This window comes from Nicotiana tomentosiformis, chromosome 2 (genome assembly GCF_000390325.3).
Source record: "Nicotiana tomentosiformis chromosome 2, ASM39032v3, whole genome shotgun sequence".
Classification (NCBI taxonomy): Eukaryota; Viridiplantae; Streptophyta; class Magnoliopsida; order Solanales; family Solanaceae; genus Nicotiana; species Nicotiana tomentosiformis.
Genome location: NC_090813.1, coordinates 180,526,813 through 180,551,390, shown reverse-complemented (window position 1 = coordinate 180,551,390; position 24,578 = coordinate 180,526,813). Strand labels below are relative to the sequence as shown.

The 24,578-nt window shown below is 36.4% G+C and overlaps 2 protein-coding genes across 4 annotated transcripts in view; both read right to left on the bottom strand.

Annotated features, from left to right (window-relative positions):
• Positions 1-1,873, bottom strand: part of LOC104115109 (DExH-box ATP-dependent RNA helicase DExH11) — a 37,025-nt gene extending 35,152 nt beyond the window's left edge. Inside the window, exon 1 of the mRNA XM_070196355.1 lies at positions 1,518-1,873. Coding sequence (XP_070052456.1) covers positions 1,518-1,652 — 135 coding nt within the window. The 5' untranslated portion in view covers positions 1,653-1,873. The remainder of the gene's footprint in view (positions 1-1,517) is intronic.
• Positions 1,874-5,558: 3,685 nt separating this feature from the next.
• On the bottom strand, positions 5,559-15,156 carry LOC104108996 (pumilio homolog 2-like). Of its 3 annotated transcripts, none has more exons than XM_009618166.4 (10): positions 14,027-15,155; positions 11,312-11,690; positions 10,318-11,239; positions 10,100-10,241; positions 9,888-9,995; positions 9,461-9,673; positions 9,273-9,383; positions 8,212-8,406; positions 6,125-6,299; positions 5,559-5,988 (listed from the first exon to the last, which is right to left on the bottom strand). In XM_009618166.4, exons 1-10 carry the CDS (start codon positions 14,597-14,599, stop codon positions 5,951-5,953), a joined length of 2,856 nt encoding a protein of 951 aa, XP_009616461.1. In that variant the 5' UTR covers positions 14,600-15,155; the 3' UTR covers positions 5,559-5,950. The 3 variants fall into 3 exon arrangements, with proteins under 3 accessions (XP_009616461.1, XP_009616462.1, XP_009616459.1); XM_009618167.4 differs by lacking the exon at positions 14,027-15,155 and adding an exon at positions 12,134-12,287; XM_009618164.4 differs by having other exon boundaries at positions 10,318-11,690; positions 14,027-15,156.
• Positions 15,157-24,578: the final 9,422 nt, after the last annotated feature.

The following is a 24,578-nucleotide window of genomic DNA, read 5'->3' as shown; positions in this document are numbered from 1 at the left end:
AATGATGAAAGGCGATTTCCCCAGGAGATGGAACGATGCCAGAATGTCGGTGGAAAAGCAAAAACGTCAGTAGAACCTATTGGAAAGTCTACTATCGCTTTTTCAATCACTAGAGCTACTTCTGACCTCGCTGGGAAGACTCTAGGATGGTAAACGAGCTCATTGGAAGAAAAAATATCGTTGGAAAGTTGCACAAAAAAGGGCTCACGTGCCAATAGTCGCTCCAAAAATGTCTCTGTCAGGTGCGCATGTGGTTGCATATTGTCGCATGCGGCTTCCGGCGAATGTTTGGTTTGTCGTAGTTTGTCATGAGGCTCTTCCGCCTTGATAATGAGGTTGTTAGTTGAGAATAATTGTCAGGCGAGGATGTCTTCTCTCTCCCCTTAAACCCCAAAGGTTATTGGTTACATAAGGAGCATGAAACGGTCAAATAAAGCATAATGGACTAAAAGTATTCATATAAATAGCCCAATCAATTTGAAACTAAAGGTAGATGTTTCTCTCGTTGTCATAAATAAGTTATATTAATTTAAATTTGTCCTTTCCTCTTTTTTTGGCAATTAACTAACGTGCATTCACACAAAATTTGGAAAATAAAACATAAAGATGCAAAATCCAGAAAATCATCTTGAATGTATAAATAGGGAGAGTGAAACTATGAATGTATAAAAAACTAAGTGATTTCTTCCCTTATACCTAAGCCTTAGTTGACTGAGTTATCCAGTAGTAAATCGGATCTAATACAGGTTTCACGTGGTTGACAAAACTCACGACTTCCGATTCAAACCCTCTTTACATGTGTGTGACTAACATGTTCAGATACCAAAGATCACATAGCTTGACAAAATAGAAAGTATCATACTATAAAATGGAACTTTTATGATGGAGCATGAACTAGCATAAAGGTCATTCCACGTCCACACATGTTGAGGATAATCGTTATAAAGTAGTGGAACCTAAAATGTATGAACACCTCAAAAGAGAACCTAAATATGTGTGTATGCGCGCACAGTCTGTGTTGTGTGAGAGAGTGGGCATGCGAGATACAAAAGTTGGGCTCGACAAAACAATAATTATCATAGCATGGTGTCCTTCCCTGAGATGGAACTTTCATGCTGGAGTAGAGACTACCATGAAAGTCATTCCAGGTCCACACACGTTGAATATAGTTGTTAAGAAATAACGGAACCCAAGATAGATGACGCTCTTTCTACTCTACTTGTTCCAATCACTCTCCTTCCCCAAGAGCCAACCACCAATTGCTCTCCAGTATAGAACTTTTCTCTAACTTCATTCAAAAACCAGCCTTTTAGCTAACCTATCTAAACAATACATCGCAACCAAACTAGAAAATGTCTAAGCAAGCGCCCTTGGAATCATTTTTTCCACTACTATTGGATACATTTTGGTCATTATTCGAACCCTATGGAAACAAAAGCCTATATAGAAATTCAAATGATGCGCCTTAACTCTAACTAAAATGAAAAAGGAGTAGTGTGAGTGAGAAAAAAACTTACGAGTATGAAGTCAGGAATCAAATTGAGAGGATTATCGCGTTCAACAGGAGGGAGAGGCTCGATCTTGAGGTGACCACTGTGCCCCGTAAACCCTATTCGAAATGATAATTCCTTTGCTGCTACTATCCGATCCATATTTTTATAATGTTCTATTTTTTACCTCTCCGCTTTCAGTTTTTGATTCTTTTACATGTTCAAAACAAGTGTATCAGTGTCCTAATATCTCCGGCGAAATTCTGCCGGAAAATGTGGGAAAGCGGTACGAAATTGCGCCGTTTACGTGGTTTTGATTTTTGAAGATACTTTTGCCGGCGAAGGGTCACGGCGGGATGTTCCTTTATACTTATTTTCTTTCTTTTTCTTTTTTTACCTTGGAAGTGCAAAAAGTTTTGGGCCTAAAGATTTAGCACTTTGCCCCGTTTAATTTTATGAGTGTAATGTTTTGCTACATAAACTAAACGATTTTGCATTTAATACCCCCAACGGAGTGGTGAATGATTAGGGGTGGGCGTTCGGCCAGTTCGGATTGGATATGAAAATTTTGGTTTGGATTTTCGGTTTTCGGATTGAAGAAATGACAATCCAAATCCAATCCGAATAAGATCGGATTGGATCGGATTTTTTAAATTCGATTTCGGATTAATTGGTTTGGATATTTTGGATTTTCGGTTTTGAGCTTATAAGTTGAGATATTTCTTCTTTTTACAAAAATGTATATCCAAATAAAGTACTCATGTTAAATTGCCTGAAAAGTTCCTCATTCTCACTGCAATCATCCAAATATATATTCAAGTAATGAAATTATTATCAAGAAATAAAGATATTAATACGACCGATACGAAATAGCAATAGTAAAACCATGTCCAAATAGAAAGTATTCTGATAGTAACTTAGTAATCAATGTTGAATATATGAGATAATATCTATTGGGTATGGTATTTGAACTTATTACTACAGGCATATGGATAATGGACTAAATATAACGTATAAAAATTTTGGATTTTCGCATATCCAAAAAACTGAAATATTAAATCAAAAAATAATAAAAACTAAATCCAAAATCCAATCCGTAATCCGAAAATCCAAACCAATAATCTAAAAAATTCGGATTTCGGTTTGAATTTTGGGTTTGCCCAAATTATGTCCACTCCTATGAATGATAACCCTTTTGCAGTCAAGAAAAGGGTGTTCACGAAAAATCGAAAAATCTAACCAAATAGAAAAATCAAATTAAATCGAATATAAAATCACCATATGTATGAGGTTATTCGCGACAAGGTAGGTGTGACCCCTATTGAGGACAAGATGCGAGAAGCGGGGCTTATGTGGTTTGGACATATGAGGAAGAGGAGCACACATGCCCCGGTAAGAAGGTGTGAGAGGTTGACATTGGAGGTCTTGCGGAGAGGTAGAGGTAGGACGAAGAAGAAGTGGGGAGAGGTGATTAGGCAAGACATGGCGCAGCTTCAACTGACCGAGAACATGACCCTTAATCGGAATGTGTGGAGGTCGGAAATTAGGTAGTAGGGTAGGTGGTCAAGATTGTTCATACCGGTAGTATTAATACGCACTCTCGTATTTTGTTGGTAGTAGGTTTCTTTGACTACTCGTCGTTTCTATCATTTTTATCATCTTATTATCGTGTTATTTTTATGCTGCTTTTACATGGCTTTTGGGTGATGTCCCTCCTTGTCTATATCTTAATTAATGTGGTGCTTATGTTTTCCTGAGCCGATGGTCTATTGGAAAACAGTCTCTCTATCTTCACAAAAGGTAGGGGTAAGGTTTGCGTACATATTACCTCCCCAGACCCCACGGTGAGGATAATATTGGGTATGTTGTTGTTGTGGTTGTATAAAATCACCATATGTTTGATTTTATTGAACAAGAAAGAACCGAATTGAATCGGCATATAAATATACTTATTTTCTAGATAATTTAAATGTTGTACTTATAATTTTTATCGTATAGACAATTTGTGATTCTTACCTTCTTTTTTAAAAAAAGAAAAAGAGATTTTATTAGTAAATTGTGAGTATAGTTCTATTGTTTCTTTGATTCTTCTCTTCAGATAGTTCTCCATAATTCGAGGACCTAAGCAATGTATTTCTCGAACATAGGATGATGCGGACTTCCTTGAGATGTATTTGATCTCCATAAAAAGGTATTGTAGATGTTCTTAAACTATTTGATCGTCAAGAAGTGTCTGATCGCATTTTGACCTCTTTGTGAATATTCCATGAGTTTATGGAATTTTCGATATGATCTCTTTATGAATATTCCATGAGTTTATGAAATTTTCGAGATTGTGATGATCCTTACTTGGGATGTAAGTTATAACTATAACATATTATCCATTTTGATTATTTAAATTCGCCAATTTGCTCAATTCTTGCTAAGCATATATTAATTTATAACTAAATTCATACATAATTTTAATAAATTAAATGGATTAAATTTGCACTTCAAAGTAAAAAGATCGTTTGAAACGAAAAAATAAAAAATAGATGGTTTGTTTATAGGTAAGAAGTAGAAACCTCTGTATCAATCCATCTCTATAGAAAACAATATGAACAAAAGATAAAAATAAAAAATAAAAAACCTTAAATCTAGCAGAAAATAACTCATTTAGGGAGAAGAGAGAGGATATTCACAAAGGGGAGCCATGGACTCTTTCATTTCATATAGTAAAAATCTTGATTTTGTATGGCATTAGAGAAAATTTGTTATATTATACAATTAAATAGAAAAGGCAAATAGTGTTTGAAAAGTTTCTTTTATGATTATAATCTATCAAAATTTCATTAATTGTATTCAATAATTGGTTGGGTTTGATTGTGATTATCAAAAGTAAAGTAACCCTTCGTATACTTTCTCTCCCCGTGCCAAATGTTTTCCCCCTCCCCCATCCTCTCTCCCAGATTCTATCAGGTAAGGCCAGGAGTTGGTATGGGAAATCATAAGACTTTACTTATTACATGAGATTTTATTCTGAAATGAGATGATTTATAGAATCGATATTTCATGAAAAAATATGATCGAGAACATAAAATCCTTTCACACCATTATATGTGCTTGAATATAAAAAAGGAAGTTCACACCTCCGATGCTTATTGCACGCAAAAGCTAGGTCCTTTTTTTTGCTTTTTCTTTTTATATTGCTTACACAAAAATGTTATTGATTACGCTATAAAAATCAAATAGTGCTCGAGAGATTTAAGGAAAAAATTATTAATACACTATAACATGGTAATGTTTACTCTAATTGGTAAATTGTGTACTATCATTGATCTTGATAATATAATTACCACTTTCAAATGGAAAATTCACATACGATCAAAAAGGTGCATAATAGTACATAATATTGTATGCGTTTGACTACATTGTCGATTCTGAACCTATTTAACCATGTACGTCTTATTGTACTTCATTGTTCTTGGATATAAAATTAGAAGTAAGAAAACAACGTTTGGGCTCTTATGCTTTTACAACTTGAACCTTTAGGGCTCGTTTGGTACGAGAGATAAGGGATAATTAATCCCGAGATTAAATGTGAGATGAATTAATCCCACATTTAGTTGAAATAAAATCATGGTATAACTAATCTCGGGATTAGTTATTCTGGGATTGTAGTATTTTTTTATCCCCATGGGAGAATGAGATAGTTATCCCGGAATAATTAATCATGGAATAACTTGTTTCCCAACCAAGCGACCCCTTAATGTAAACATTTAGGTAGTAACACATGCTTTGGAGTTAGCATTCAATCAAATCACATTCTTATGTATGGTAATTAATAACAAACATCTCGTCTTACAATATATAGTTGTAACAAATTGTTAGTATATTGAAGTCATATTGACATGAAATGAGTTTAAATGGAGAAACATGATCAGTAAGAAGCCACAGCCGACCCTTAACTTCTTTGGAATTTAAGATAATTGTTGTCATAGCTGTATGTATCTACTGCAACCAAATCTCACAACCGCCAGAATACTAATCCCAAGCATTGAATTTTCATAAAATGACAGCAACCAAAGATGAAGGAAAATACACTTAGCCATAAAAGAAAATTGTCAGTACCATACATGAAATTTCTGTTCTCACCTAAACATCAACTCTCCACATGGCAACATTTGTACAATCGCGTTGATATAAACTACCTCGCCGGTCTTATATTTTTTACACCCTCCGGAGACTTGACTTCCTCTGCACAGCCATCTCGAATATTTGACATCTGAGCTTCAGCATACCTGATTTTATGTTTTAACTACACAATTTACAGTTCTCTAGTACATGTAACAACTTTATTTGCAATTTACTCCATACCTTTGAAGACATGTATGGAGCTAAAACACTAGATGTGGAAGAAAAGGAAGATAGGTAGCTCAAACTAAGCCTCAGTTAGCTGTACAACTTTCTTTCCTACAAGACTAAGCCGGACTTGGGGACTGAGCAGCAATTCTTCTTTCTGCAAAACAGCATAACAAAATCATTTAGTACGCGTTCGGACAATATCCAGTTGAAACTGATTAAAAAAGCGTATTTGAAGTTGAATAACCAATGCATTGAATGCTCCAGACAAATGCAAACAGGAAACTGCTTACCCCCAGCAGCAACTAGCTTTTCAACACGCGCGACAATATGCTTTCCGTAAGTGTATTTCTTCAGAGCATTCAAGTGAACTCTTATCCTCGACATGATCAGCTCACGTTGCTGATCGCTACAAGTTTCCAAAACTTTCTGTACAACGTAATTTGCAAACTGATCTTTCATCATAGCCTGGACAAAAAGAAGAAAAATGAGAAAACACAATGCAAAATTTGAAACCAAACCTTCTCGCTTTTTAACTCTACTGGGATATGAGAGCATGAGAAACAAGACTGTAAGAATTTATATGATGCACTAAATGCCACCCTATCAAAATCAAAATCATCTATATATGTGGCTCAATGGCTGTACTCCCAAGATGAACCCTATCCCCATAGATGCAAAAATTAAAACGCAAATATTACTAAGGTCCGAATTTCATGATTGAATAGCTTTAACATACACAAAGCAAGGGTTGAATGTCATAGAAAACTAATTCACGACATTTGAGGAAATCCTTTTGGCATACACTTGGGTAAATATTTGTCCAGCAAAAATCTTGAGCCTCTAACTAAACGTATTAAATAATAAGTAGGTAGCGCTGTTTTCAGGCTACAATGGAGCTTGAAATGGTACAATTAATTTATTTTTTTATATTAGCAGCAGAAATGTTTCAGCCAAAAGCTTTCAAGAAAAGATTTCTTCTTAGCTATCGACATGAAGTTGTAGGTGGCCCATCCTCGAAACATTCCATATTTGGGATACTTAATGTGGGTCAAATCTAAAGTGGGATCATTGAAAAAAGGTAGAAGGTGGAGAGAAAGGAAGTTCCAAACGTAGAAACTCATCGGTCAACCAACTCCGCCATAATCCCAAGTCAGTCTTGGTAGGGCAAAAGAGTCCTGTATCCATCACAAGCTCAAGAAGTCCAACTGGAATATAGTTCAAGAAGTCTAGCTCACAAGCTCACAGTAATACTTCCGCTTCAACAACTAGGACTATTTCTTTAAGGGCGAAGTCCTACAGAAATTAGGGAACAACCCAATGTTCCAAGACATCTCTTACTCTTGTTTTTCCAAGACAACAGTCTCAGCATCCAAACCCTAGTGTTACAGGGTCACAACGCATATGAATTATTTCTAATTAAAGGGGGGAGGAACAGGCCAGAATGTCCAAAAGCACGAGCATAATATGAATGTCAGAAAATCCAGTGGTTCTCTGCTGCCAATATGTGATTTGCTTGGTTTAAACACATTGATATGCGACATCACCATGCATCTTTGTTCTCAAGTCCTTTCAAACATGTCAAGGGGAAGTCCAAAGAGGTTTAGCTGTCGTCGCTGGCACGTATCATTCTTGCGATCTAGTTTGATTTAATTGAAGACTCCATAATTTCAGTTTGACATAAAGCACAGTTGCTTTAGAGGGTCTAATGACTTAAATTCAGAGGCAGGAAATCTCACTTACAGATGAAGCACGCTTGACGAATGACCGTTCAATGACCTCATCTTCCAAACACTTCTTGCTTTTCAAAAGTATGTGCCACACAATATCAGATATCAGCTATGACCATACCATCCAGGTTAACTATTAAGTTTCTTTTCTTCCAACTTCAACCTTTTAAGTGACTCATAGCCTATCCAAACTTAGTCCTAACGATCTTACAGCTAGCTGTCTTAGTGATTAATCCTGAGACGTCGCCAAGATCCATTAACAAGGGGGAAGGAAGGAAGGAAGGAAGAAGGCAATGCTATGCTTCTCAACAGGTACATGTGAGCCAAGAAGAGGCAGAGTCCTGACAAGGGACCCACCAAAAGATAATAATCATTAGTTCACAAATTTTGTAGGTTTAAATTTAATCATCCTATTATGATGCTCCAAAATATCCTGAGTCGTGCCTGCTAAGCAAGAGTTGGCATACAAGAGGTTAAAATTAAATCTCAGCGAATACACAAATAACATTGTTTCCATGATATTAGGTGTATAAAAAAGATTCCTTTTTGTTTGGGATAAAGTAAAGTAGCAGGAGTAACAAATATTATGAACCCAATAACCATATCAAAATCAACATCCTGCTTAACCCAAGGCTAAAGTTTAGACAAACCTGAAGAGGCTCATTTTCATCAGTCGTACCAAGCATCTCGTTCACCAGTAGCTGTCGTTCACTGGAATTACAAAAAGTTAAACACTTCTCAACAACATTAGAGGCAAACTTCTGCTGGCTCATTTGCACAATCTTCCCAGCTAGTTCCTGAATTATAATAGAGCGCTCATGCGGCTTCCCGTGCTCCAATACATGCTGCAAGTGTTGCATTTAAAACAACAAATGGAAGAAAAAGGAAAACAAGGTCGAATTATACCTCAGTATAGGAATGAAAGACATGTTTGCTAATATAGCAAAGTGTTGTTAGCACAAAGAAAAGTTTAATTGACCAAAGCAGCTTCTTCAATCACTAGTGCTTTAGCAAAACAAAATGGAAGGCAGCATCAAAGGAAGGTTTTTGCTGTATCAAAGAGGGTAAGACCATTGTTTACTAAGGGCAGCAGCATACATTAGCAGCACTAGAGAACCAGGTGAATGTGCATGTAATTGGAAAGTTGATTGAATTTTATTTTTTTGCAAATACTTTCTCAATTTCCAAACTTAATTGTTTTTTTTTGTTTGGGGGGGGGGGGGGGGGGGGGCATATACTTTTAGTTTTTCAAAGAAGTTGAAATTTTGAAGGAAAAAGAATAGAACACTTTGCAAACAAATAAACACGCAAAATTGAAGGAAAAAAAACTATTTGCAAAAGATTTCACTTCTCCAACCAAATGCCTTAATAATAAAATCAATGACCTCATTTTGGCATTTACAGTGACACAAAAATGTTTTCCTAGTACATCATAAAAAAGCAAGACAGAGTCATCAAATAATGAAATGAAATGCACAATATTACCATAATTTGAAAATAAGCAAAACATGTACCCATATCAACAACAAATTCAGGAATCGTCAACTCAGATACATTTTACGAATTGCTCCATACTAGTCAAGAAGTGAGGATATTGTGTAGAATACAACATGATAAAACGAACTACTAACTCTTGAAAAAGAAAATGGAAATAGTTACTTCTAAATAAGACAGTCAAGACACTAGTATATAGATAGTGAGTATTCCATACCTGAACAACATAATTACCATACTGATCTTGTGCCAACATGCTTACAGATCCCAAGATTTCTTCCATCACTTTACTTTGGGTTTCTGGATCGCTACAGTGTTCCAATACTCTCTGACAGATGAAGGAATATTAGTAAATATCAAACTGAAATTACCAACCCAAATGGATAAGACACATTACTCATCTACCTGTATTACTCGACAGCCATATGGATGGGTGGAGAGAGTAACAACTTGTCCGAAAAATGTCGAGACGACAAATTGAATGTGATCTTCTGGTACACATTCAATACATTTCTGAATGACGTGATTTCCATTCTGATCTCGTACACAGCGCATGATATTACCATCAAGCTCCTCAACCATTTTGATCTTCTGGTCCACGTCGACTACTTCTATTGCCTGTATAGTGAACCAAACATTTTACCACAATTTTCAACTTAACATAACTCAGATATTGAGAAGGAAGCCCACTGGTTGGTGCTATATTTAGTGTATCAGAATAAGAACCAAAGCAAAAGATTAACACTTAAGTGTGCATGAGCATTATTTTTCTTTTCTTTTTTTTGATGAAGCTTAAGTGTGAATGAGCATTTCTAGATTCAATTTGGTATACCTTCTGTATGACGCGACAACCATACATTTGAAGGCTCAGTGTTAAAACATGCCCAAAGAGCTTGCCAGCTAATTCTCTCCTCTGAGATGCCATTCCATGTTCAAAAAACTGCAAGAGAAATATGGACATTACAATCCAATTAAAGAGAAACAGGACAGATTGGAAGACCATGCACCTCAACTTCAATCTATACTCCATAGAATTACACATACCTTCTGGATTACGTAATTTCCAAAGACATCAGTCATCAAAGTAAGAGCTTGGGGAAAAATTTCCTGAAACACCATGTTTTTCTCCTCAGTGGTGGCAGTTTCCAGCTTTTGCTGAATGAATCGGCTCCCATACTGGTCGGCGCTGATCATAGATGATACATAAGAATTAGAATCAAGGCTAGTTCAGGTAGAAAAAAAACACATAAGAGCAAGTTTACCTAAACTCAACAACATGGCCTACAATTTCTGAAAGTTCAAAACACCTGGTCTTGTTGCTTTTGAACTCTTCCAGTAAGGAGGATGCTAAGCTGTTTTCCATATTATCCAAGTGATATGGTCCTATGACACCTGCAGCTATGTTTCTCATTCGTCTCATATTATTATAATCACTATGCCTCATAGGACTACCAGGTCCCACTGGAGAGCCTGGGACGACAGGACTTGCTAAAGGACTTCCAGGATATGACAAGCCAACTCCAAACGCAGGATTTCCATAATAGCCATGATGACCTGAACCACTGCTTTTGTATTGAGATTTCTGAGGTAGAACATTATTACCAAGATAAGCTTTCTGAAGCAAGTCTACATACGAATTGCCGCCCATGTAGCTCCTGTCCAAGGAAGGATCATTAAGAGCAGCAACCTGCGCAACATATTCAGCTGTCAAGTACTGAAGATACATAGGGTCCACGAATGACGGCCCACCCATTTGATTTCCCATTCTGCTGAGATTATGCTCTGAGGTTGCAGCACTCAAATTAGGGATTCGAGAGTCCAATCCAGGTACAGCCATAGCTGATGCAGCAGCAGCATTTCCAAATAAAGGTGGCAAATTATAGTTGCCAAGATGGCTTGACATTGGACTGAGAGGATGACCACTTAAACCATAATTAGAAAAAGATGAATTTGGACTGTCCAAATGTGGATATTGAGAAAGTACGCCACCTCCACTATTCAATCCAGATGTTGGGGATCCTTTGAGGTATGAATTATTGGAGAAAGCAGCTTGGCGGTTAGAACTATTAAGGTCTGAGCCGACAGAATATGGTACTTTCGCAGACTGAACAGTAGAAGCCATATTAAACTGTGGGGATTCAGATTGCTTAAAAAATTCATGCTGCTTCGTGTTATTTTGCCCACCTGCAAGATTGGTGAGGATAGTATTAAAACCAATGTCCTGTTCAATCAGAGAAATGATCTCATCCGACGTACCATTAGATAGATTCATGCCAGACAAAGCAGCAACAAGCTCTGAAGACTCAGTTGTGTGACCATTAAATGAATTTGGACTATTAACACTTCTCTTGTCTAAATTGACTACCCTCCCTCCACCAATAGGAGTAAGGCAAGGACTAGGAACCCTCGCAATGTGTTGGGGATCAGGAGTGGTACTTCTTGATAAAGCAGCAGCATATGAATAGGAAGCAGCCACCTCATCAGATGGGATTTGTGTGCTTGATCCAGACCTTAAAGGCTTTGAAGAAGAAAACGAAAGCTCAGCTTCTGCTGCATCACCACTTCCGTCAAAAGCATTTCGGCTAGCTGGCCGCGAAGGGTGACCAGGAGCAGGAGACACACGGCTGAAGTCATCCTGGATTATCATGGTTTAAAACCCATCAGATGACCATGTTAAACTCTCTTTCTCACAGATTAAACGTAAAAAAAGTTACTCCTAAGACAAAATAATACTCCCTCCATTTCAATTTATGTGTCTTAGTTTGATTGTGCACGGAGTTTAAAAAAAGTACGGAAACTTTTGAATCTTGTGGCCTTAAACTAAAGATGTGTATAATGTACCAAAATGCCCTTAAATCTTGTGTTCTTACTAAATATAGAAAGAAGCATTCTTTTTGAAACAGACTAAAAAGGAAAGTAAGAAGCATAAATTAAAACAGAAGGAGTAACAAATATCGGCCGCTTATTTTATAATTGGAAGGAAAAATTAACACTACAAAAAAAATATTATGGAAGGTGTCTATTTATTGAAACTCAAAAATGTGGAAATCCAAAATTAGAAAAGGTAAAAGGAAATGCCTTTAGCAGCATAACAACAGTACAATGATCAGATGCCATGCAGTAAACAGATGTCTTGATCCATTTCATCATGCAGTAAACAGATGTCTTGATCCATTTCATCTAAGATTATACTTTGTTAGGTTCGCAAATTATCCAAAACTACCCTTTATAGAGTACAGAAACTCCGCTGAGCTGCAAAAACCAGTTAGATATAACATGAAAAGAGAAACTATAGATCACACTGTAGGGGATGGGAGAAGGATGGAGCACATCCGCCCAACCAAAAATTTGAAGTGAAGGTAGGACCGGGAGTCCGGACATGGGTGAATATACCCAAAAGGGAAAGAAACATTTGACTCCTCAGCTAGTAATGTTTAGACGAACACAACGATAGAGCTGTTTATGACTTTCTTTAAGGGGAACACAACCGGGCACTATAAACAAATATATATTCGCAACATAAGAGATTTTTATTTTTTCCTTAGTATAGCAATTTCAGTATCTTATATTGCCTATGAACTTACTGCATTGTACCAAGTATACATAAAAATGCAACATCGTTAATAGACTATCATGATATCATCAATTGTTACAGTATTTTGCTCTTATCCTTCGAAAGCAAAAAACCAGTCCCACATATGAAATAATAGACCCCCCCCCCCCCCCCCCACAAATATCAGAATATTTTATCGCCTATGAACTAAAGGGTGTTTTCATGCCCAGTAAGCAAGGAAATGCAACATTGTCCATATTGACATGAGATGCTTGATCTTATTGGAATACACTGGATCCACACTTTCTCAAAGCCAATCACGCACTTGATATCATTAATTGTCACCTAAGTTGCTCGGACTCAGGTACAAGTGTCCGATACGGGTGCGGATCTAGAGGTCGGATCCTTCATGATCTAAATTTTAAGATTCGGGGTAAGGATTCAAGTATGGATACGGGTGCTAGGATTCGCCTAAAAATAATTCAAATATCTTAAGGTAGAGTTATAAAAATATGTCTAAATTATGAAAATTATTTAGAAAACTTACAAGGTGTTCCAAGGAGGAGAAAATATTGATCAAGAGGAGAACCCGGGAAGGAGATAAAAGAAAAAGGACTAACATAGAAATTTCTTATATAAAATTCAATTTCACCCTAGCTTTTATTTTGATTTCAAAAATCATTGTATCTTTCCCCATCGATTTTGGTCAAAGTATCCAAAATCGGTTGACCATATCAGGTACCGATCCCACACCAACACCGACACCCACGTTGTGTCGACACGGGTGCGGCACCGAAAGTGAAGAATCCAAGCAACTTAGATTTTTTTATCATGTGATCGCATAAACCATTCTTATATATGGAACAAAAAATGCTTATTTATGTCATATATGTCCAGATGGATTGTCAATATAAAAAGTTTGAGATAGAAAGGAATAAATAAATATAGAGAAATTAAACTCAAATTTTGAAGGTTCCCCTTTAATCATAATGATAAATGTTGGCCTCGGAGATGCAGAACTGCCTCAGATCTCATCAGCTTAGCAGAGATTATCGAGCGAAATGGAGTTACGTGTCTACCAAACCATCATGTAAACAAAGCGGTTTAATGGGAAGATAAATCAACTATCACCTAGCATTCATGCCACAACAATAAAATATTTCCACAATTCAAAAATGCCAAATCCAGCCAAAACACCTCAAAGGAAACTTGTTGAACTTTTTTCCTTCAACACCGAACATACCATTTGGGCAGTAACATAAATGAGCTAAATTCATGAAGCATTAAATGCCAATTGTTAATTCCGGCACTTTCAAAAGCATTTAATACCAGAATCTTGGAATCTAACATCCAATGGTCATTGTTGAAATTGTAATAAATAAATAAATAAAACACTAGATAAAGTTTGAAGCATGCACCTGGAATATTTCAGCAATGCTCTTCTTTTTACTACCTAATCCTAGTCCCGGCAAACCAATCAGCCCATCACCACCCCATTCCACTGAACCCTGCAATTTATCCGTCTCGTTCTCGCTCTCTGCTTTTTTCGAGTTAAATCCTGGAGGCATGGGTGACCTCCTACCATTACCATTATTATCATTCTTGTTTATGTTCCTCCTATCACCAATAGCGGAGCTCCCTCCTTGCAACCTCTGTGAAAACCGCCAATCTTCTTTGGACAAAAGTGGTGGAGGCAACCTAGGATTAAGGTTTACGTTCGAGTAATAGTAAGATAAGTAAGCAGGATCAGACCTAAGCTCCTCCTCAGACATGAAACCATTATTGTTAAACAATCCACCCACTGCACTCAATGAACCTTCAACAGTAGGTGGAGCTGAGCCACTTCTATACATATTCAGCTCCTTTTCGCGATCGTCAGCTTCTTGTCTTCGCTGATCATGAAGTAACATCCCAATCTCTTTCTCAAACTCATCTCCAAATGAATTTTCATTGTTCCCAATCATCGGTCTCCTACCCAATTCAGATACCATCTTCACTCACTCATTCCACAACAAATATAATCAATACCCACAAGCCTTAACAACTCAGGAAAGCTATTCAAAACAAAACTTTGTCATATATATATAAACCTTAAAAACTACAAAACCCCACGTGCACAACCTCAAAATCAAACCTTTAAGCTCATAAAAATCCAATCTTTGATCAAACAAAATAGTACCAAGAAAGCTCCATGATCAAAGACCAATTATATACTCAATTCTACAACAAATATAATCAGTACCCACAAAACCTAGCAACCCAAGAAAGGTAAAAAAAAGCCAAAACTTTATCATATATAAACCTTAAAACTACAAAATCCCACATGTATAAGCTGAAAATTGAAGCTTTGGTGTTGATAAAAATCCCATCTTTGACTAATTAAACTCCAAGAAAGTTATTTTTTCTCAACATAGAGCAGGTAATGAAAACTGTTAGCTAATAAGAGAGATGATGAAGGTTAAATGGGAGAGAGGAGAATAAAAAATCTTGCGGCGAATCAATCCCTTTTAGGGTTTTGTTTTTTGAAGTAAGTATTAGGTAAGAAATGATTAAATGCAAAAACAAATAAAAAAATAAGAGTTTTATTCCATAGGTGTATATATTTATATGAGCATAAAAGAGGAAAAAACTCTTTAGCCCGTGTTTTGAGAGCTGTACCTACTAAAACGAAGTCAATTACTTAAAAGAGTTTTAAGATAATTTAAAAATATTTATACAATTACGCATCTAAAATATAATTTATATAAAATTTAAGATCAAATAATAATCAGTAATATAATAAAACTATTAATTAATATGATGTAGTAGGTTAAACATACTAACACGCAGGGATGTTCATACCACTTAAGTCGATTTTTTATCAATTCGATTTATGTTGTTTTCGTCGGTTTTCGATTTTTTCCCGTTATTTTCTTAAATATGAGATATACTACCACGTACATTTTTTGGCGACTATATTCCAACATAACATTATCAAACTAATTACTCTTTGAGAAAAAAATATTATTTATATATTGATGATAATTAAATTAAATTAAATAGTAATAAATAATTTAAGGATTGAATTAAAGACTAGTTATTTTTAATATGAAACAAATTCATGACTTAGCAAACTACCAATCAAACTAGAATATAAAGGTAAATACTAGATTATTATAAAGGCAAAAAACTAAACTACCAACTAGAAGCGCAAATTATTAATATGTACTATATAATTTTACAAACATTATGTGTGTGTGTATATATATATATATATATATATATATATATATATATATATATATATATATATATATATATATATATATATATATATATATATATATATATGTAATAATAAATTTTTATAGTCGTTGTGGTTCGATTTTTTCCAGTTATTTTTTTCTTAAATCTAGAACTGAATAAATTTGATCGATTTTCAAAAATATCGATTTTCTTGTTGGTTTGATTCGATTTTTCGTTTTTTATGAACACCCATACTAACACTGTTTAACCAAAAAATAAGATTCTCGGTCAAATCCTATTTTTAGAAGAACTCGGGTTACTGATAACCAAGAAATTCCGTACTTTCTCAATTATATGAAAGGAAATAAACGTGACAAGAAATATGGAAATAATTGATTGAAAACAAAAGAAAGTAATTGTATTCCAGTAAGAATTAGAACGTGCCTTTACAAGTAAAATTCTCTTCCCTTATATAAGGGTTTACAAATATAACGTTTCATTCTTTTTATGTCTAAGTCTTTATGAGCATTATTGACATTAAATGAACCGTTATAATTGGCGATCGTAACTGTCCACGGAGATTCTATAACAGTTCCGATTCTTCTTCCTCATTAATTGGAGGTTCGTGAATCTTCCATTTTTATTATCTTGATTCATTTCATTTGTGTCTCTTTATTAAACAATTTAGGCTCGAGCAACTGCGTCCTTTCATCTCGTGAGTGATTTGTTCGTACCTCTTGTAACCCGTACATCTTTTAATTATTACACTCCAGTTGTCATCTTCTTAGTGACCCACGTATCATGCCCTGTCAGCCACATATAATTTCACGTGTATTATTTATTTTCTACCAATACAGATAGTCCCCCCACTTGCCGAATATTCTGCAATTGAATATTTTGGAAGTGGCACGTATTTATGGCGGGAATTTTTTGCCGTTGTTTCCCATGTATAATTGCGTCTTCTTCATAACCAATGCGTCGCATGTCACTTCCATTTAATGTATGTGCCATGTGGCCTTCATCGATTGGGTCTGCGACTCTTCAGCGGTTTTTAGGGCTTTCTTGCAGTGACTGTTTCATTATGACGTTTCCATCATGACTTACTTTACATGACGGTTGCTTTTTCTTATAAATACCTCATGTGCTTTTAGTTTTACGAAACCTTCAATCTACAATGTTCTTCTTCTTTAATCGTTCTTGTTCTTCAGCACGTATTATTTTCTTGTATAACCATGTCTTCATCAAACCCCGATCCTCGTAGAGTAGTAATTGTAGATGAACTTCCCCCTTCAACTACTCCTGTTAGGAGTAGAAGAGGTGGTAGATTACGTAGTTTAGGATTTGTATCTATTCGTGGTTCTTCTTCCCAAACCAACATTGTTACTCCTTCTTCTTCTAGGACTAGGGCTTCTTCAACTCATAGATCTTCTGCCAGAAATAGGGAATCAAGTGAACCCATTCGAGAACCAACGGTTGATGAAATCGTTCCTCAAGAATTTTCTTTCTCTACTGATCGTGAATCGATTAGGAACCAAGTTACTTCTATGACTTCCCATGATCGTGCCGATGTCTATCCTTCCCAGATTACTGATGGCTTGATTTCTCTTGTGCGAAGAGAATACCATTGGAAATCTGATTTTTCAGTTTTAGTTCCTGGCTCAAACCAAAGGATAACTTCGTACCAGGCTGGTTATTCTTTTATTTACACATATCCTTTTACCTTAGGTTTCAGACCACCTATTGACCTAGCGGTCATAGAATTTTGTCATTTCTTTAACGTTTGCTTAGGACAGATTGGTCCTATTGTATGGAGAGCTGTTGCATGTCTACGATACTTATCTAATTTGGCTTCCTTACTCTTTACCTTTCAAAACTTGCTTCATATTTATTCCCCTAAGTTGTTTCGTTCAGGGGTCTTTACTCTCGTGGCCAGAAGCAAAAGAGTTTTGGTTAACCCTGAAGATGATAGAGATCGTGGCTGGTACGCCCGTTTCGTTGCTACTCCCACAAGTGGTTTGGTGGGTGAGGAGAACATGCCTTTTCCAGAAAAGTGGAATTTTGCACGTAAGTTTTTTTTTTTAAGTATCTCTCTTCTTCTTTTATGAAGGAAGAAGAAACTTACGATCTCATGGATTTTTTCTTTTCTTTTTAGCAACCATAAAAGTTTTTGAAGAAATACCAAACTTCCGTGCTTGGGTAGAGAAATTGTTGTTGGCTGCTCCTATGGAAGGAAGGTCTTGGAAATACCTTTCTCATAGGTTTGGTTGGAAAGTCAAGACTCGTGGTATCCTTCTCTTTAATTTTCCTCCTTTCTTTTGTATTTACTTGGAGGTTACTAACTTTTTCCTGTACTAGGGTTTCCTATTTGAGGTGTCAGTGCCGCATCTATTACTTCATCAAGACTCTCTTTGTCCCTTGCTCAAGAGATGATTTTAAATTCTTCATCAAAGAGAAAAGCGGAGGGAGTTCGTGGCTCGGAGGGTGAAGAGGAACAAGAAGAGGGTCCTTTTGTGCGCAGGCCTTGGGCTAGGAGGCGCGTTATTTCGGATGATGAAACCACCCCTTCTCCAAGTTCAGTTCCTGTGAATGAGCTTGAAAGTGCTACTTTAGTGAGTTATGATGAAGAGATGAATGTTGCTCCTCGTGACTTTACCGATCAATTATTTTCCCGTGGTTTTGATAGTGAAGATTTTGGTCCTGTTTTCGAAGAAGTACCCCTTGCCTCTTTTCCAGTGTCAGTTCCTATTGATTCTCAGATTTTCGCTCCTGTTGTTGCTGCTACTGCTCCTCCCGTGGCTGTTTTCACTTCCTCAACTGTCCCTATTGCTACCACTTCTCATGTTGAAGTTGATACTTCCAGTAGCAATAGGTACTTGGCCCAGTTAAGAAGTCGAAGTTAGAAAGCCACAGTTCCTTAACGTGGATGAATGATATTGTTCATTCATCTTTGAAGGTACAAGTCTTAGCTCTTTCCTTTATTTTCCTCGGAATTTTTTATCTTTGTTTGACAATCACTTCTTCTTTTTCTTTTGTAGATCAACTTGATAGGCACAAAGCTTATGAAGAGAATTGCCTACACTGAACAACTAGTCAATGATTATCGTACGGAGGCAGATAACTGGAAGGAACAATACGAGGGTCTTCAGTTGGAGAAAGAAGTTTTAGATGAAGAGAAGTGTGCTTTGGAACAACAAGTAAGAGTGATGGTTGCAGAATTGGCAATTGAAAAAGCCTCTTCCAGTCAAGTTGGCAAAGATAAAGACATCCTTAAGTCTTCATTTGCAGAGCAACTTTCCAAAGCTACCGAAGAGATTGAGGGTTTGAAAGAACTCATTAATCAGAAGGAGACCTATGCCGGGAAGCTTGTTCAAACACTCACTCAGGCTCAAAAAGACCTCCGTGCCTCTACTGATAAGGTCCAGTTCTTGGAGAGACCCCTCACCCCTTTGAAGGCTTCTTATGATGCCTCTTTGATTGAAAGAGAAGAGTTGAAGGCTGAAATTGAGCAATGGGAGAAGGACTACGAGGCTCTCGAAGATAAATCAACTCTTGACGTAAGCTGGGCTTTTCTGAACACGCGTCTCGAGACTTTGATGGAGGCTAGCCAGGAAGGCTTTGACTTGAATGCTAAGATTGCAAAGGCTAAGGAAACTATTGAAAAAACTCAGCAAAGTCATAACTTTTCCTCACCTGAGGTCGGAGTTCCCGAAGGTGTTGAACTTGCTCCTGGTGAAGTTGGTGTTCAAGCCTCTTCTGCTCAAGTCGAATCTTCTCCCGCTGCTGATGATGCCATATTGGATTCTGCCCTATAGTATTCTTAGTTTGTTTCTTGAACTTTTGATGGGAAGTTTGTTTTGTTTGTTTTTGTTTTTTTTATTTTTGGAATGATTAGCTAGTTTTTGCCCCTGGTCCGTTTTGGGGTTTGTAATCAAACTAATACCTAAGTTTATACTTAGTTTTAGCCAGGTTTATTATATAATATTTCGTTTGAGTTTATGTTTTACTCTTTGACTTGCATTTTAAAAATGCTTTAGTATTTCGTGATTTTGGTATAGACACGAATTTTATAAAAGAGGTCTCTTTTATAAACGACACTAATGAAGAAGACGTCTCAACTTCATATTGGTGTAAGTATATGAAAGAAGTAGGAAAATACATGTTTCGAAGAGATTTCTTGAATAATTTGAGGAAGTTTCATATTTTGAACTTTCAAATTATATAACACTTTACATGTATTCAAGTAACTTTTTGTACAACATCTACAACTCTTTCATAACTATTTTCCTTATAACAGATTTCAGAAAATTCTAGGGTATATTTTGCAACCCATGACTAATCATTGCCCTTAACCTAAGTATTCGTAGGATCTTGTAATTTACATCCGTGAGTTTACACTTTATCAAAGCTTATTACAAAGGTTTTTGAATCAGGCTTGTTTTTTGGCTCTTGATTAGCTTGTTTTTTTGGCTCTTGATTAGCTCTTGATTTTTGATTTTTGGGTTGATCCGGGCTTGACTTGAATTCTAACTCTTTAAGTCTTCTTTAGTCTTCTTTGACTTTCAGTCTTCTTTGCCTTCCATAGTCCCCCAAGTGTTAGAGCTTTGAAGTATGAAATCTCGAGCACTTGATTATTCCTTCCATGTGGTCCATTTCCTGAAAAGAAAAATACATACGGGACTCGGAGATATATTTTTAGATGATGACTGCTTAACCATTTTTATTTCCATAAGAAAGGTTGTAACCCAGCCCAGGAATAATTTTGTATCTCACGTGTCTTTCAGGTCTAATATCATCATTTGGTGTGGGATAGCTTTTTGCCTATCATCTAAAATTGTTAGTATTATTTAACTGAACAAAACAAAATCGTAGTTAAGTGATACCTGACCGTGGGTATTTCCCTTGCTTTAAAATAATATTTCTTCAAATGAACAACATTCCAATTCGAAGGTAACACATTACCGTCCATGGTTTCTAATTCATAAGCACCTTTCCCAGCGATACCTCGAACTTTATAAGGACCTTTCCAATTTGGGTTCAACTTTCCTGCTCCAGCTGTTTTTGTTGATTAAAAACCCTTTTTGAGAACGAAGTCCCCAATCTTGAAGTATCTGAGATGAGCCTTTCTGTTGTAGTATCGTTCAATGGTTTGCTTCTGTGCTGCCATCCTTATTAGAGCTGCTTCTCTTCTTTGCTCGAGTAAATCCAAGTTCGTTCTTAACTCTTCATCATTTGATTCTTGTGTTGCTTGTGTGAATCTCGTACTTGGCTCTCCTATTTCATCTAGGATTAAGGTTTCTGAACCATAAACAAGTGAAAATGGTGTTTCTCCCGTGCCTGTCTTTGTTGTTGTTCGATAAGCCCATAATACTCCTGGTAACACTTCGGGTCAATTGCCTTTTGATTCTTCTAATCTTTTCTTCAAATTATTAATAATAATCTTGTTTGTTGACTCAGCTTATCTATTTGCCACGGGATGATAAGGTGAGGAAGTTATTCGTTTGATTTGCCAACTTTGAAAAAATTCTGTGACTTTCGAGCCTATAAACTGTGGGCCATTATCACACACGATTTCTTTTAGCACTCCGAATCGGCATATAACATTCCGCCAAATAAAATCCATTACTTCCTTTTCTCGCACCTGTTTGAAAGCTCCTGCCTCTACCCATTTGGAAAAATAATCCGTTAATACTAACAAAAATCGTACCTTTCCTTTAGCTTGTGGCAAAGGACCCACTATATCCATTCCTCACTTCATGAATGGCCACGGGGAAATAACCGTGTGTAATAATTCTGTTGGGCGATGCATATTATTGCCATATCGTTGGCATCTATCACACTTTGCTACAAAACTTTCTGCATCTTCCTCCATTTTAGGCCAGTAGTATCCTGCTCTAATTAGAGTTTTTACCAAAGATCTACCTCTTGCGTGATTTCCACAATGCCCCTCATTCACTTCTTTCATCACATATTCTGTTTGAGCAGGTCCAAAACATCTTGCTAAAGGTCCACCGAACTTTTTTCGATATAGATTTCCTCAAATTAAACAGTAACGAGCAGCTTTTCGTCGAAGCGACTGAGTCTCTTTTTTGCCTTCAGGTACGGTTCCATACTGCAAAAAATTAGCAAGCTCGTTTCTCCAATCCCAAGTCAGATTATTGAAACTTACCTCATTTTTATCCTGGTCCAGTGCTGAATGAAATAAATGTATTACGATAGCATTTTCTGCACTTGTTATTTCCGCAACTGATACAAGATTAGCTAGTGCATCTGCTTCTGCATTTTCTTCCTTGTGTATTTGCACAATCTTCCATGATTGGAATTGCCTTATCAATTCTCGTGCCTTTTCTAAATATTGTTGCATCTGTACCTCTCTAGCTATGTAAGTCCCCTACATTTGATTGACTACCAACTGAGAATCACTTTTAATCACGAATTGCTCTATAGAGAGTTCTCGTGCCAGTTCTAACCCTGCAATTACAGCTTCGTACTCTGCTTCATTGTTAGTAATAGGATAACATTTAATTACTTGTCTTATACTTTCTCCCGAAGATGGAATTAAAATAATACCCAAACCTGCTCCTTTAATATTTGAGGAGCCATCAGTAAATAGAGTCCACGTACCTAGATTAGATCTGGTGAATATTTGTAATTCCTTTTCTACTTCAGGAACTATTTTTGTGCTACAATCTGCTACAAAATTTGCTAAAACTTATGATTTTATTGCAGTTCTAGATTGGTACATGATATCATACTCACTGAGTTCTATTGCCCACTTGGCTAATCTACCTGACAATTCTTGTTTATGTAAAATATTCCTTAAAGGATAAGCAGTTATTACGGAAATAGGATGACATTGAAAATAAGGTCTCAACTTTATAGATGCCATAACTAATGCTAAAGCAAGTTTTTCTAAATAAGGATATCTAGTCTCAGCATCCAACAAAGATTTACTGACACAATAAATTGGAGATTGTTTACCTTTGTCTTATTGTATCAAAACTGCACTTACAGCTATTTCTGAAACTGCGAGATAAACGAACATCCTCTCACCATCTTTTGGTGTGGCCAGCAAAGGAGGATTTGATAAGTATGCCTTCAATTTTTTGAGGGCTTGTTGGCATTCTTCAGTCCACTCGAACTGATTTTGCTTTTTTAGCACTGAAAAGAATTTGAAACTTTTCTCCGAAGACTTAGAAATAAATCTTCCCAGAGCTGCTATCCTTCATGTCAATCTTTGTACCTCTTTTTTGCTCGTGAGTATATCAGGAATTTCTTCAATAGCTTTAATCTGGGCAGGGTTTACTTCAATACCTCTATTAGATACAAGAAAACCTAAAAACTTACCTGAAGCTACGCCGAAGGCACACTTTTCTGGGTTCAATTTCATATTATAGCTGTGGAGGATCTCGAAGGTATTTGAAAGATTTTGAAAATGATCTTCCGCTCGTGCAAATTTGACTAGCATATCATCAATATATACTTCCATAGTCTTTCCCAGGTGTTCTTGAAACATCTTGATCACCAACCTTTGATATGTGGCTCCAGCGTTTTTCAAACCAAAAGGCATGACTTTATAACAATAAATCCCCATGTCCGTAATAAATGAAGTTTTTTCTTCATCCAAAGGGTCCATTTTTATTTTATTATAACCCGAATACGCATCTAAAAAACTTAATAGCTCATGACCTGCGGTAGAATCAATCAACTGATCTATATGCGGTAAAGAGAATGAATCTTTTGGACAAGCTTTATTTAGACGAGTATAATCTACACAAACTCGTCATTTACAGTTCTTTTTTGGAACTACCACAGTATTAGCTAACCAATTAGGATATTTTACCTCATGTATTGAACCGATCTTTAAGAGTTTTTGTACCTCATCATGAATCACTTGATTTTTGAATGAATATTGCTTCCTCTTCTTTTGCCTGACAGGTACGTATGATGGATCTTCATTCAATTTTTGAGTCATCACCTCCGGAGGTATACCTGTCATATCCGAATGCGACCAAGCAAAACAATCTGCATTAGCTTTTAAAAATTCAACTAACTTACCTCTCATTCCTGGGCTCAGCTTTGCTCCAATATAAACTTTTCGATCTGACCATTGTTCGAATAGCACAACAGCTTCGAGCTCCTCAATTGTTGTTTTGGTGTTTTCATTCTCCTCTGGTTCTTGAATTACATCCGGTTTCGAATCCATATCAGTTTGCTTTGATACATTTTCAGATGAGATTTGATTTACCACGTCTTCCACGAAATCCTCATTTGTATCAATGCTTTCCTTGTGTGACTGCACTACTAAATTGATATTCTTAGAAGTTTGTTGATCTCCTAGAATTTGTTGAATTCCCCATTTTGAAGGAAACTTAATAACTTGATGTAACGTAGACGGCACATCATCCATGTCATGAATCCATGGCCTCCCAAGATTTACATTATAGGCCATGTCCGTGTCTATTACTTAAAATTTTGTCGCTTTGATGACTCATTCCGCGAATGTAGTTAACATTATCTCACCCTTCATAATAACGGTTGAATTGTTGAATCCAGATAAGGAACGTGCTTTTGGTATCATCTGGTCGCCAATTTGCATTTCATTCACCACTCGCAATAAGATAATATTCACGGAGCTACCTGGATCAATCAAAACTCGTTTTACATTAGTGTCATGTATAAGTAAAGATATTACCAGTGCATCATTGTGAGGAATCATTAAGCCATCCGCATATACATCATCAAATG

Coding starts and splice junctions, on each gene's coding strand:
- LOC104108996 (XM_009618164.4), bottom strand. CDS start 14,599: ATGGTATCTGAATTGGGTAGGAGACCGATGATTGGGAACAATGAAAAT. Junction 10,242..10,317: donor GGCCATGTTGTTGAGTTTAG/GTAAACTTGCTC, acceptor ATCTATGATCAG/CGCCGACCAGTATGGGAGCC. Junction 5,989..6,124: donor AAAGCTAGTTGCTGCTGGGG/GTAAGCAGTTTC, acceptor GCTGTTTTGCAG/AAAGAAGAATTGCTGCTCAG.